This window comes from Alligator sinensis, unplaced genomic scaffold (assembly GCF_000455745.1).
Source record: "Alligator sinensis unplaced genomic scaffold, ASM45574v1 scaffold648_1, whole genome shotgun sequence".
Classification (NCBI taxonomy): Eukaryota; Metazoa; Chordata; order Crocodylia; family Alligatoridae; genus Alligator; species Alligator sinensis.
This window is the reverse complement of record NW_005842353.1, coordinates 888,591-902,563: the sequence shown is the minus strand read 5'-3', so window position 1 is coordinate 902,563 and position 13,973 is coordinate 888,591. Positions and strand designations below refer to the sequence as shown.

At 39.2% G+C, this 13,973-nt stretch overlaps 1 protein-coding gene across 1 annotated transcript in view; it reads left to right on the top strand.

The window, feature by feature from the left end:
- KAT2B (lysine acetyltransferase 2B) overlaps positions 1-13,973 on the top strand; it is an 88,647-nt gene that overhangs the window by 57,016 nt on the left and 17,658 nt on the right. The window contains 5 exon segments of the mRNA XM_025210506.1: positions 3,042-3,178; positions 6,055-6,263; positions 8,956-9,082; positions 12,024-12,134; positions 13,878-13,973. Of these exon segments, the coding sequence (XP_025066291.1) occupies positions 3,042-3,178; positions 6,055-6,263; positions 8,956-9,082; positions 12,024-12,134; positions 13,878-13,973 (680 nt within the window).

Here is a 13,973-nt window from a genome sequence, read left to right as displayed (position 1 = left end):
GCCACACATGCACATGGCCGGGATACAGCCCCGGGCAGGGGTGGAGAGCAGCCCCCCCAGCTGCCTGCCAGTAAGCCTATAGGGCAGGGGGGTGCAGATTGAGGCCCCCCCACAGTGAGGGAGGGAGTAGGGCAGGGGTTGAGCCTGGGGGTGCTGCCCAGCCAGGGCTGTGCATGGGGCCCAGGGCCAGGGGGTCTAGCCTGCAAGGGGCTGCAGGGAATGGGACACAGGGGGTGCCACGTGCATGTGTGCACAGGCACACATGCACATAGCCAGGATACAGCCCCAGGCAGTGGTGGAGAGCAGCTCCCCCAGCTGCCTGCCAGTAAGCCTATAGGGCAGGGGGGTGCAGATTGAGGCCCCCCCACAGTGAGGGAGGGAGTAGGGCAGGGGTTGAGCCTGGGGGTGCTGCCCAGCCAGGGCTGTGCATGGGGCCCAGGGCCAGGGTGGGAAATGGGACAGAGCCATGGGTGGCATGTCCAGGGGGCGGAGGGTGACTGCCTGCTAGTATGTGCACTCCCAGGGAAGGGGAAATGGGGGGGTGGGCAGATGCCCCCAAAATTTGTGTGCGGGGTGGGGGTAGATGCAGGCTGGCCACTGAGGCCTCGGGGCTCCCCATCCTGCTGCCCTCCCCTTGGGAGTTGTGCATCAGCCATGCCAACATGGCAAGGCACCCCCTGCCCACCCAGCTGTAGTGGGTGTGACTGTGGAGTTTCCTGCTGGTGCTGTGTGAGCAGGGGCACCTTGCCATGGTACTGTGATCACCATAGGGCTCCCAGTGGGAGGGCAGCTGAGTGGGAAGCCCTGAGCCTGCAGCGGCCAGCCTGCATCTGCCCCTACTCCCCATAGACTCTGCTTGACTGTGCTCCAGCTGTGCTGCATCATGCTAGGCCCGGCACCTTTGATGCATGTAACCTTTTTTCTTTTTTTTTTTTTAACTGATGCAAGTTTTAGCAGAATGTTTCATAAACACACTTTTGAGCAACACTTTGGTGCCTACTTATATCTAAATATTACTGTATGGGATGTAGTGTTACCATAAAGTGCCCAGGACAATATTATTATAGATTTGTGGTGTTGATCTTTCAAGACAGTGATAATACAAGTCTCCAAAGTGGATATTGCAATGCAAAGAGAGGCAAAATTGTTTCATTTCAGTGTCAGTTTATAGAGATAATATAATGCAAAATCATGTCTGTTCATATTAATGCTGACATTCCACCATACATGCAATGTTGAAATGATAGTGTTTTCACATGATAACTTGCTTGCTAGGAGTATAGTTGATATAAATGACGTCTTTCTATTCCTAGAGTATTTTTTTTAAAGGAAACGGTACATAAGCATAAGATCTGACGCTGCTGGAGTGTGAGCTAACTAAAGCAGGGACACAGTGTGAGTTGATGATTTGTAACCTAGTCTCATTGTGTTTTGCCACACAAAATACAATCAGTTACAGCGGGAGAAGATAAAGTGCAGATAAAGCTATATAAGTATTTCTGAAATTGAAATTGTTGGTCTTTATTGTCTCAAGGCCTTTCATGTTAAAAAAGTTAAATATCTTTGATTTACGGTTTTACTGTTAAGTTACCCAAACTGCAAATTCAAGCCAAACCCTGTCCCTTTGGTTTCTTTCTATCCCTTATTGCCATCAGTAACAATTGCAACTTAAGTGCTAGATTTGTTGATGTACGAGTCAGAACAGACTACATCTCCATCTTCTACAATTGTATTGTGTGTTTATTGCTGGCAGGAATAAAATGAATTTTATTCAATAAAGCCATGCATTGAGTGGAAATGTTGAGTTGAATAAGGTTCTGTTTTTTGTCGTGTCTCTCATACCAGACCACTCTTGAGTTAGCACTGGGAAGATAACTTATTTTATCAGTAGGGGATAAGTATGTAGAGAGAGGGAATTGTTTTCATTACCATATGTGCAACCTTATTATACTTCGTTTGCAAAGTGGCCTCCTTGAATATCATTGATCTTCAGTTTGAGACTGAGGAGAGAATCCTGTGTGTTGCATCACATTAACATACAAACTAAGTTAAGGAGACTTAATTAAGGGAAGGGCTTAATGAAAATTTCATTATTTTAATTTATTGACATGTCTATTTTATACTTCTGGTATTATTCATCCTTTTTAGAAATATTTTTATTTGTCATTTTTATCTGATATTTTTCTGCTTCCTTTACAATTTATTTATGTTTTATTTTGCCCCATCTTCAAATTCTAGGATTTTCCATTACCATAGAATTGACGCTGGGAATTCTTTTCTGCTCCTTTTGGTTAACCCATTCCCACAATCTAGGTTTTTCTGTCTTGGGGAAAGAAGCATCATAGAACCCTAAAATCTTATACCTTATAACTTATAACTCCTCCTTATAGTTTATAACTCCCCTTTGATCAATACATTGCTTGGACCATTGTATGAACAAAATGACTATTTCTCTATATACAGTATTTTTACCCCAAATATTCAGCTTTTAATAAATGAATGCTTCTAGCTTTTTTGTAGTTCATGGATACATATACTGCCCAGTGCCTTTGCCATTCCTTCATCTGCTCTTTCCTCAACTGGAAGAAAAAGAATTGAACCACATATACACCTCTTCAAGATTACCCCATATGAGACAACACTGTACATTTTTATTGCCAATTCAATGGTAGCTAAATTGTAATTTAAACACACAATACTAGGTTGATTTGCAAGAACTGTTGTGATTTTCTAGGGCTTTGAGTAACTAATAGATTCTTTCCAGACATAACAACAAAGGATTGATCATACATCAGGGCCTTGAGTTGCAAAATTGACTTCTTGTGTTGCTGAAAGAGGACTTCAAATCTTAGTTTATTTACAGAAAACAGTTAAACTAGGAGAGCAATTAACTTCCTGCTTGTACTTGTGAAAGCTTAATCTGATCCAGTGAAATGTTTAATAGACTAATTTATTAAGAAGGGAATGGAGAATCTGTCTGTGACAACTTGTTTGGCTTGCACACAAGCATTTCTTTTTGTTTATTTGGTTTGATTTTGAAGGGGAGAAGAGAAAGAACACTGAGCTTTATTCTCTGGAGGATTCCAAAAGGCCAAGAGTTGTAGGAGATATTCCTATTGAATTGATCAATGAGGTGATGTCAACAATTACAGATCCGGGTGCAATGCTGGGGCCAGAGGTGAGAGATTTAGAATTTACAAAGTTTGATGGTCCATGTTTGCAATGACTACAACACAAATTGGATGAGATAAACTATTGAAATGTACAGTCCATTATATTTGTCATGTTGTCTATATTTCTCTTGTTGATTATATGCAGTATTTTCACCCCAAATGTGTAAGAAAATATTGATGAAATGCATCATTTGACACAATAAAAATAGTCAGCAAAAATATGTTTTCTGAGAGAGTGAATTTAAAAAACAATTCAGCATCAGTGGTATTTCAGATTTTTGAAGCATTTCTTTACTGCATTTTCTACAAATTATTTCTATTATAGAACACTAATCTATAATGCTTGATTGTTAAAAGCAAATGAGCTCATACTTTTTCTAAGACCTGGATGAGATTAGTAGAAGCCTTGCACCTCTTTTTTCCTTCAGCTGTTCTTTTGTTAGAATTTCACCAAGCACGCCTTCCACATTAACCAGTATAAGGTAACATTGGACATATATATTTTTAGAAATGCAGGACTGGAAGGGGTCTCTTGGTCATTGAGTTCAATCCCCTGCATTTATGGGCAATCATTTACCTAAGAAATGCTCAAAATTGCCATTTTAGACACTCATATAAATACAAAGCACAAAACCAGAAACATCAAGGTTACTCTATGATATGCTGTAAGTAAGAGAAATGAGGGCACTGCCAATGTAACTGCAGTCACAGGGAAGTAGTTGGTTAATATGTATTCAGAATCTTCTAAGAAAAAGACTGTCTGTCACATTACAAAGGAAGGACAAACTCCATATAGTCCATGCCATTCTGATGTAAGAGAAAACTGCTTCTTTACCTTACATTTGGTGATTGGTATGATCCTAAGTGGAAGATGAAACTCTGGGTTTTCTTGGTAGGAGCACTGGGGTATTTAAACCTGTCCAGGCCTAACTGTGGCTAACATCCCAATGCTTCAAGTGGGGGAAAAAAACAAACAGAAACCCTCAACCCCCTAGAAGCCATTTGGCTTAGAGGACTATTCCAAAACTACTCCTCTGCTACTTTAAAATTCTTCTAATTTCCAATCTAAATTTATCCATAGCTACTTCATAGCCATTGATCTTGTGCCAGTGTTGTTTCTTAGCTGAAAAATCTCTTTCCTTCCCTAATATTTATTTATGGATTATACTTGTAAAGGGTGACCATATCACTTTTCCGTCTCCACTTTGTTTAGCTAAGTCGAGCTCCTTTAGTCTTCTTTCATAAAAAGTGTTTCCATTCCTTTGACCTTCTTACTGACCCTTCTTTGAATCCACTCCTATTTCAGTTAGTCTTTTTTTGAACGTTGGTGACCAGAACCGCACATGATTCTAAATGGGATTTTACCAATGCCTTGTAAAATCATAGCAGTATCTCCTTGTTTCTACTAAATATACCATCCCCGCAAAAGTCAGATAATTCACATTTTTTTTTTAAACATGTTTTAAGACAACTCCTTATCTGACTCATAAATGTAGCACTGTCCTCACCAGTTTGACCTCTGAGGCACAAAGCTTTGCTTAAATCTAGATAAATTACATTCACTGAATTATTCTTATCCAGAAAATCTGTTACCTTGTCATAGATGAGTATTAAAGATATTGATTTAGAGGGATAATAGTTAAGGATAAATTAGAAGGATATTAAGTTAGTCCTACCTAAACTGTATAATCTGTGGTTATGTGTACTGCAAATGTTGTGGTAAGCAGGAAGGACAGATGGGCAGGGACTGGGTGCCTGATAGCCAAACTTTGCTTTGGAAAGCAAATAATATGTGAAAATGAGCCTTGTCCAGTGCAAAATAAACATTGCTTTAGGAACCAATACACTTGGTGATAGTTTTGTGTCTGCAGCACATTTATTCTAAACTGAGATTTTTTTTTTGAAGCTAGTATTTTTTTTTCCTATACTGTAGTAGAGGAAGTTATAGTAGAGTTAACTACTGTGGTAGTCAACTAGCTGTGTCAGAATTGTGTGGTCTTTCTGTGTATATAAGCACAAATGTTTTGGCGTGGTAAGAATGTATAAACAGAAGTTAAACAAATTGGCTGATTATTTTCCATTTGGAAATCTTGCACATCTGCTAATTGCAAATAGTAAAATACATAGAAAAGAAAGCATTCTGGTTTTCAAGATAGCTGTTTCTGCAGTGGAGAGCAGTAATAAAATTAAAACTATGGTTGTGCCTTCTGTTCCTCGCTCAAGAGGTGTGGCCATATAGGAAGGCTTGTTTAACATAGCTAGTTTAAGTACCTGGTGAAGATATGGAAACATGAGTTTCAGCCCAGTGAGTAAGTAACCAGGGAACCTCAGCAGGCCTTTATGGTCCAAGCCACTACATTTTCACTTTTGTGGCTCAACCTACCTAGATACAGTCATACCTTCAATAAAAATGTAAACATAGCCTGTGTCAGATGTGTGGCATACGACAGAACAAGGAGCAGTGGTCTCAAGTTGCAGCAAGGGAAATTTAGGTTGGATAGTAGGAAAGACTGTTTTACTAGGAGGGTGGTGAAGCACTAGAATGGGTTACTTAGAGAGGTGCTGGAATCTCCATCCTTCGAGGATTTAAGGCCTGGCTCAACAAAGCCCTGGCTGGAATGATCTAGTTGGGGATGGTCCTGCTCTGACAGGGGGTTGGACTAGATGTCCTTAATTTCTAACCCCGATTTTTCTATAATTCTATTTCATATTTACTTGAGAGTGTCCCTTCATCTTCAAAATACACGGGCAATTCTGTCTGTTTTTTGTAAAAGGAGGACTTAAGATGATTTTTGGTGGTTCTGCTTATGGATGTGAAATTAGAAGACCAGTTTTATAAATTCTGCAAAATATGTTCTTTTTTCTCTTTTGCATGAGTCAGACTAACTTTCTGTCAGCGCACTCAGCCCGGGATGAAGCTGCGAGACTGGAGGAGCGCAGGGGAGTGATTGAATTTCACGTAGTTGGAAATTCCCTGAATCAGAAACCAAACAAAAAGATTATGATGTGGCTAGTTGGCTTACAGAATGTATTTTCCCATCAGCTACCTAGAATGCCAAAGGAATATATTACACGCCTGGTCTTTGATCCGTGAGTACCTTCACTTTTGATGTTCAAGTTAAATATGTTCAGTAGAAACACAGCAAGGGCCTGATGCTGGTAGAGAGGAGCTAACATGAAATGGGCCAGTTGATGCTATATGAAGGAGGCAACATCTTTGCACAATACTACCACACTCCAATATTCTGAGGTCCCCTGCATACACTCTAAATGAGGCTAGTTAGAGTGGAATGTCTTGGGGAGCTGTTACACGCATGACATGCTTCCCTAAAATCAGCGCTGGAAATCAGCAAATGATTACAGGAACTACTGCAGCTTGGACCTATACTAACTCTCAGTCTGCTTCTTCCTTTCTCTGTGGATATACTAGCAACCCACAGCTGGAGTGAGGGGAGCCAACTGGCAACACAGTAGAAGATCTGACCATGCAGCCCTGGGGAGGGGAGCTGCCTAGACATACAGGTTCTGGTTATTCAGCTCTGAGCTCTCCAGGCATACAGTAAACAGGTTCCTGTGCCTCAGAGAGAAAGTTTCTAGGGTTTACATAGGTGAATGATATTTAAATCAATAAAGGTTATACTCAGTCCAGAACTTCAAACAAAAAATCATTCCTTATTTTACAATGAATCTCTTAGAATATGTTTTGGATTACAGTGCAGCACTAAGTAAGTTCAAGTGTCAGAATTTAAAGACACCTCCAAGCTAAATGTGTTTCAGCCATTAACTTATTTGTTGACTACATACACCCATTTTGATAATCTGGGAGAATTCTCTGAGGTATGTTCTCCTGGTAGAGACACTTACCCAGAGCTGCACGCACAGACATTTGAATGCTGAGGCCTTGAAGAGTGGAGAGCTTGCAGTGCTGACTTTGTGCAGCCGGTGGGGGGCCAAGGGGAGGGGCTGCACATACATCTCAGCATGCTCTGCAGGTTGCTTTAGTCTGCCTGGTGACAGATGGCAGCAGTGTATAGGGCAGCACTGATTGACTGACCTAAACTGTCCATGGTCAACCTGTGTTTCGCTGCAGCTCAATGTGGGAATTGTGAAGGGGAATGTTCTGGCGCAGCAGTGCCCAGCGAGTGACACACTGGGCATGTCTATGTGAGACGCTATGGTGGAGTAACAATGAGCTACTGCACAGTAGCTTGTTGCTACTGTTTAGTAGCATTGGAGAGAAAAACGTGCAGTGATGGTACTGCACAGTTGCAACAGCATAAGTACTTGCATAAGTACTAAATGACTGTGCAGTAACAACTGTGTAGTCTGCTGCACATGTAGATGTGGCCACTGTGTCCCTAAATGCTGGGAGGAGGGTAATGCTGGAGGACTATATTCCTCTTCTGAGAGAAGCCACAGTTTGTACAGATATTTGCTCTCCCAGGAGACGCTGTCCTTGGAATGATTTAACCCTGATTGTTCCCAAGTGATTTCCCCCCCTGGAGTGACCATTTTTACTCTGGGGAAAAAGAACCTGAATATCTGTATATATGTGTTTTTTCCTGTGGGAGCAGTGACTCTCACAGGAGAAACTGAGTGTCTGTAAGAGGCTGTTATGTAGTGTTATCTAATTACCTAAGTGAATTCCCCCTCATTGAATCTTGATGATGAACTGCTTAAGCATTGCAAATATAGGAAAACAAAACTAAAAGCACAAACAAATAAAGTGAAATGCTGATCTGAAAGGCACTGGCCAATGTAATATAAGCAGCAAGTGGTAACAGATTACATACCTGCTTTCACTTTCACACAGATAAAATGAGCATCAAAATAACTACAAGGAGAACAGAGAAAAACAAGTGATAAATGATTGGTTTGGATTAAAATGTGTGTGTATATTAACCTTCAGGGAAGGAAGCTTTAAAAAAATTTCCTGGGCTGCAGTGATAAATAAAATGAGGCTGTTTTACTGAGTAACTTTAGGAAGGAGTTCATTTGATGGACACATTGTGCTGTGTTTGCTTTATTATTCAAAGCAGAAGTTGAGCTTTACAAGTAAATTAGTATATTACTTTCCAAACTTACTGAATGAATATAGATATCGGAAAGTTCTTAGAAACCTGTAAAAAGTCATCATTGTTATAAGGAAAATATTTGGTGAGCAGCACAAACTATTGGCTAGTTAAGTAAATAGATGCGATACAAATTGTTTGTATTGGAATTTACCATAAAATTCTTGAACCTTGTCAATAGAGGTTGAAAAATATAACCTAGTGTGTATCTTCCAGCTCCAGATATAAATGAGGCTGAAACTGATGTATCCTGGTTTTCAGATATTATTAAGAATCGGTGATTAGAAATGCATAATTTCCTGGTCATCTGTGTTAGAAACTGATCACTTAAGCTGTGCAGATTTCATGCAGGAAACCAGGCATCTGGTAGTACAGCCCAAGCGTCCTGAAGCTCCATTAATTTCTAATTGATAAGAAAAACAGGGTAACTATAACCATTAATAACAGAATCAGTGAAGGCAATGAAATTCTTACTTGTATTACCTCAATACTTAGGAAGCCTCATTGTGCTAGTGAACTGCAAAGACAAAGCTTGATGCATTTTACATTAAGTATAGAGCATGATGTTAAGATTATAACTGTTCAGTAGATTTAGCAAAGGCATTCATGGTTGCCTTGGGGCTACAAAAAAAAAAAAGAATGACATTTTTAAAAAGAGGGCAACTGTGATATGTACATGAACTAAAGCTATCATTATTTTATACATTCAGAAAACACAAGACACTTGCATTAATAAAAGATGGCCGTGTGATTGGTGGTATCTGTTTCCGGATGTTCCCATCTCAAGGATTTACAGAGATTGTTTTCTGTGCTGTGACTTCTAATGAACAAGTCAAGGTAAAGAGAACATTAGAAGTGTATTACAGGCGTCTTAGTAAACCCGAGTTCTGAGGAGTCTCAACTTGCAAATGGATTATAGTTACAGTTTAGAAACTGCTGTCTCTTCTAATTTCCACTTTCTGTACAGGAATATTCAACAATATATTTAACAAATCAGTCTACGACGTAAAAATAATTTAGGTGCATTGCCTGAGGATCTTCACCTTACTAATAAAAATCTTCATCAATAAATATTCTATTGCAGGGGTGGGCAAAATGCCCAATCTGGCTGTACAGGGGCTTCATTTCCCAGCAGCCCCTGCCATCATGGCTTGGGCTGGTCTCCATGGAGACCCCAGCTGCATCGGCACAGGAAAGCTCAGGTTGGGTTGCCATGGAGACCAGCCTTAGCTGTGCGGGCAGCACACGTAACAGAGCAGTGCAGGGGGTTGCTCCGGAGCCGCTGGGAACTTGGGATCGGGGCAGCTTGCTCCGAAGCCAGGGCAGAGCCGCAATCTGTAGCCTGCATGCTCTGGTCAGGGGTGCACAAGCTTTAAGAATATAAAGTGCTGAAGGTACAGAACCAGATGAACTTTTTTACAGAGAGATTTGAGCATTTGGACTGTGTCTATTTGATTTCAACCTTTGGGCTGTAGGTGGTGCTCTAGCTATGTTAGTCAGTTGTGCTGTAGCTGAAAATGGGAACAAATTTAGTGTTAAAGACACTGAGTTGGCAGAGGTTGTGTGCTGGTTGTATATTTGGGGAAGATCTCTTTGAAGTTGTAGCAGGATGAAAGGTGAATTTTTTTTATTTTTTTTTACAAACGTAAGTATTTTTTTATTAGACTTGGATTCACTAAACCAGATTTTTGAAGAAAGACTCGCTCAAACTTAGCTCTTGGCACTAAAGCATCTAGTATTTTAAAAGATTTGAACAATATAAGATTCTAGATATATGTATTTTTGGGGGTGCATCTACACATCACCTTACGGCGACGTAGCGACGTGCTACGGCGACGTAGCAATCACACAGGTCTACATGTGATTGCCAACTATGTCACTGTAGTGGTGCGCTCCCTGGTTATAGTGTGCTGCTACGGCAGCGTAGCAGCAAAATATAACTGCGCTGCGCACGGCACAGTAACCACCCATACCGCACCATGCTTTAGTACTTCCAAAAGGAAGTATTAAAGCATAACGCACCTAGAGTTTAACTAGAAAAAATGAATCTTCATTGTGCTGCGGCTTTGAGTGGTGTAATGTAAAGTTGTCACATGCCATTTCACAGGTCTGCAGGGGTAGCCTTTCAAAATCTGGTATAATAAAAAAGGCTAACTTCCAAGTGGCTGCCTAGATTACACACAAACACAATCCTTATAGTGCAGTTATTTGTTGCATTCTAGAGTGCCTTTTTACATGAACATTTAAGACAGGGATGGGCAATTATGTTGGGTAGAGAGCCGCTTACTGAGTTTTGGCAAGCCGTTGAGGGCTGCATGACAGGCAGCCAGCGGCAGATAAATATTAACTTTCTAAATCTTTTAGGGGCCCCTCAGGCCGCATTTTGCCCACCCGTGGTTTAAGATGACTGTCTGTGAATATGGGGCTTGTGTTTCTTTCTGAGCTAGCTGCCTATTTGTCATCCTTCAACTCAGAATATTCTTATATTCACAGATAGCTCTTGCAGCCCTTTTTGGTGAAAAGCACTTCCTTTCTCTTATAAACTTTCAGGTGGCTGAACTAAGAAGTAGTCTGGGGGACTGTTTTCCTTTGAAAGCTGAAATGGTTTTGAGGTAGTTGCATCTGACTCCTAGGCACAACTTTTTGCGTGACTTCCCTTTTTTAAACATTAAGCTGCTGGAGTGTTTATGAGAGTGAATACATTTGAATAATTTATTGTTTGTTGTGTTAATGTATAAGACTTCTCTGAACCCTCCCATAAAATAAGGGTCCCTAGATATGTTCCCTACAGACTTGTAAAGGTTCCCAGTATTCATTCCTTTTATCCATAATTACAACATAAACAGGAATGCAAAATTCAGTCGGATTAATAGTTAGTATAAAATATTATATTTAATTAGTGAAGAATAATGCAATTTTAGTCTATTATATTTCAACATAAGATGAAAAATAGAGGAGCTTGGAAGTGTATGTAAAGCATATTTCTTTTCTCTAGGATTATTCACCTTTAAATTACATAATTTTCTTCTATTACTGAACAAGATCAATTTTTTTTTCTCATTTGCTATTAACAGGGATTGGTGTTATTTATTTGTATTAAGGCAGTGCTTAGGGATGCTGGTTGGAGATCAGGCCAGTGTACAAGGTCCTTTTCATATGTAATAAATATAGTCCCTGCCCGAAAGAGTGTATAATCTTTAGCATACGATGAAGCATAATCAATAGTGAGATGATTGTAATTACCAGTCTGGGCACACTAGCAACCTAGCCATCATGAAATGACTTTGCTAAGTTAAGTAGTAAGAAGAAGTTATATTATCTATTTCAAGGATTCCCACCATTATATTGCTTTAGCTTTGTTAGTCTCCAAGTATGTGACTATATATGTGCTTGACACTTGAACAATATACATATACATATTGACTTTGCATTACAGCTCTTTGAAACAAGTGCCTCTTTAGTTTCATGTTGTTTTTCTGTCCCTGTCATGGTCAAGAAAATTCTGTAGTATATTATATTAGAGTAAAAGTGAATCGTCAGTCAAAGCAATGATATTCTAAGTTCCCCAGTGAGTTGCAAGTGTTCTTTTGAGATGATTGGAAATTATGTGGTCTTTTAAAATCCTTCCTGAGTTAAGTATTAGAGGCTCTTGAGAATAGGATCTAGAGAAAATTACTCTAAAAGAACAGGTAAGTCATATTCCTAGCCCCACAGCTTCTTATCTATGTAAACCCAAATGACTTCATACTGATTTTTTTTAAAAATAATTTCTACACAGGGTTATGGAACTCATCTGATGAATCATCTGAAAGAATATCACATTAAACATAACATTCTCAACTTCCTCACATATGCAGATGAATATGCAATTGGCTACTTCAAAAAACAAGTAAGTCAGTCTAAGAAAAGATTTAGATCAGTGGCAAAGGTTGAAATTTAGGAACAATATTTGTACCTTGTGAGAGCTAATCACTTAGATAAAATGTTTTTGTTTTAAATCACAAAATATGTTTTGTATTAGCCACAGTCAAGAAGCTGTTTTTACAATGTAATTGATTTTGAAAGAAGACTGAATATATTTGTAGATTACATAATGCTCTCAATCATGTGTAAAACCATCACAGATAAAATTAAGACTTACTTCTGACTTACAGTTTATATGTTAAAATGCATTTGTCATCTTTACAAAGTATCAGCTCCACTCCATTTAAAGAGTCACAATTGTTGAAAGGGGTTTGAGATTTGACAGAGGTGCATGATGGTAGTGTGGTTTTAATATAAAGAACAGAATTGACTCTGGACTGGTATCCTTTTTGTGTAAACAACTTCTAGAAGTGGCGGAGTTATGTCAGCAGATAAGGTGGAGTTGTCAGCAGTGGTGGAGTTATGTCTTGTGTTCAGTGTCTGGTTTTGATCCTTTTTTTAAATAAGAGATGCTAAGTTTAAAAAAAATCAGTAAATCATTAAGGTCAAATGGATCAGCTGCAATTGGCCCCCTTTGCCACACAGGGGGCCAAATTAGCAGATCTATATGAAGCATTGAAGGGCCAGTATTAGTCCATTAAAAAAAACACCAAAACTATTCTCCTTGCTTGCTTTAGAAGTGTGTCATGGGAGTGTGTATAACTGCAATAAGTAAGGGTGTGGAATCTGCCCCAGAAACTGCAGATTTTCTGACATCCCTGTGTGGGAGCTAGTGGTTCCGTCAGAGGATCAAAGCTGGATATGCAGACACCCTTGGTCTCTTCACTGGTCTTTAGTTCATCTTTGTGGCTCCTCAGCACCAGCTATCTTTCTAATATATCATTCACCATAGTACCCAATAATCACAATTTAATATGTACGTATAGTGCAGGTGAGATAACATTCTACTTAGCAAGGCTGACTCGTATTGTCAGTTTTGTTTTGTCCCTATGTTTATGTACTTTACTAGTTTTGTTATAAACTTTAGGAAAGATCATATTGCATTCCTTATTCTGATTGAGGTTTCATAAATACTACTGCAACACGCAGCATAGATAAATAAGCTATAGTGGTTGGTAAAAGAAAGATTCCTGGTCTTCTGGTAGTGTTGGAGTGATGGTGTAGCCATGTTGGTCCATGAAAAATGATCCTCAGTATAAAGTTAGTCCAAGAAGAATGGACTCACCAAATTCCTTGCTCCTGGTTTTTTGACATTTCTCACTTTTTGTCTTAAGTAAAACTCCTATCTACCTTAGAATTTTTGCTTGACAAATGACTGTAGGATTTGGACTTGGAAGAATAATGCCTGAATGTAGATGATGGCTAACGTTTTTGTCTATGCACAATTTATTCTCAATAAAAACAATGTTTCCCCAGCCCTGCGTGTGCGTGCACATACAAATGGTATATTTTTGATTTTAGCTTCTGCTCTTCATAGTACTCAATCCTGTCCCAACCTTACACACACATATAAATAATATTTATATAAAGTTACCTGAGTTTCAAAGTATTTTTGCAAGTCTAGAGCTATGGTTTGTAGTTGTTCTTTTATATTTGTTGTCATTTTGATGTTCTAAGGATTTTTGGTTGTCATTCATAGTTGTTTTTCAGTTAATGCAGTTTTCTTTTCATATGTAATTTATGATAATTTGATTTAATCTCTTCTCAGGGCTTCTCCAAAGATATTAAAGTACCAAAAGCAAAATATGTTGGCTACATCAAGGATTACGAAGGAGCTACATTAATGGGATGTGAATTAAATCCA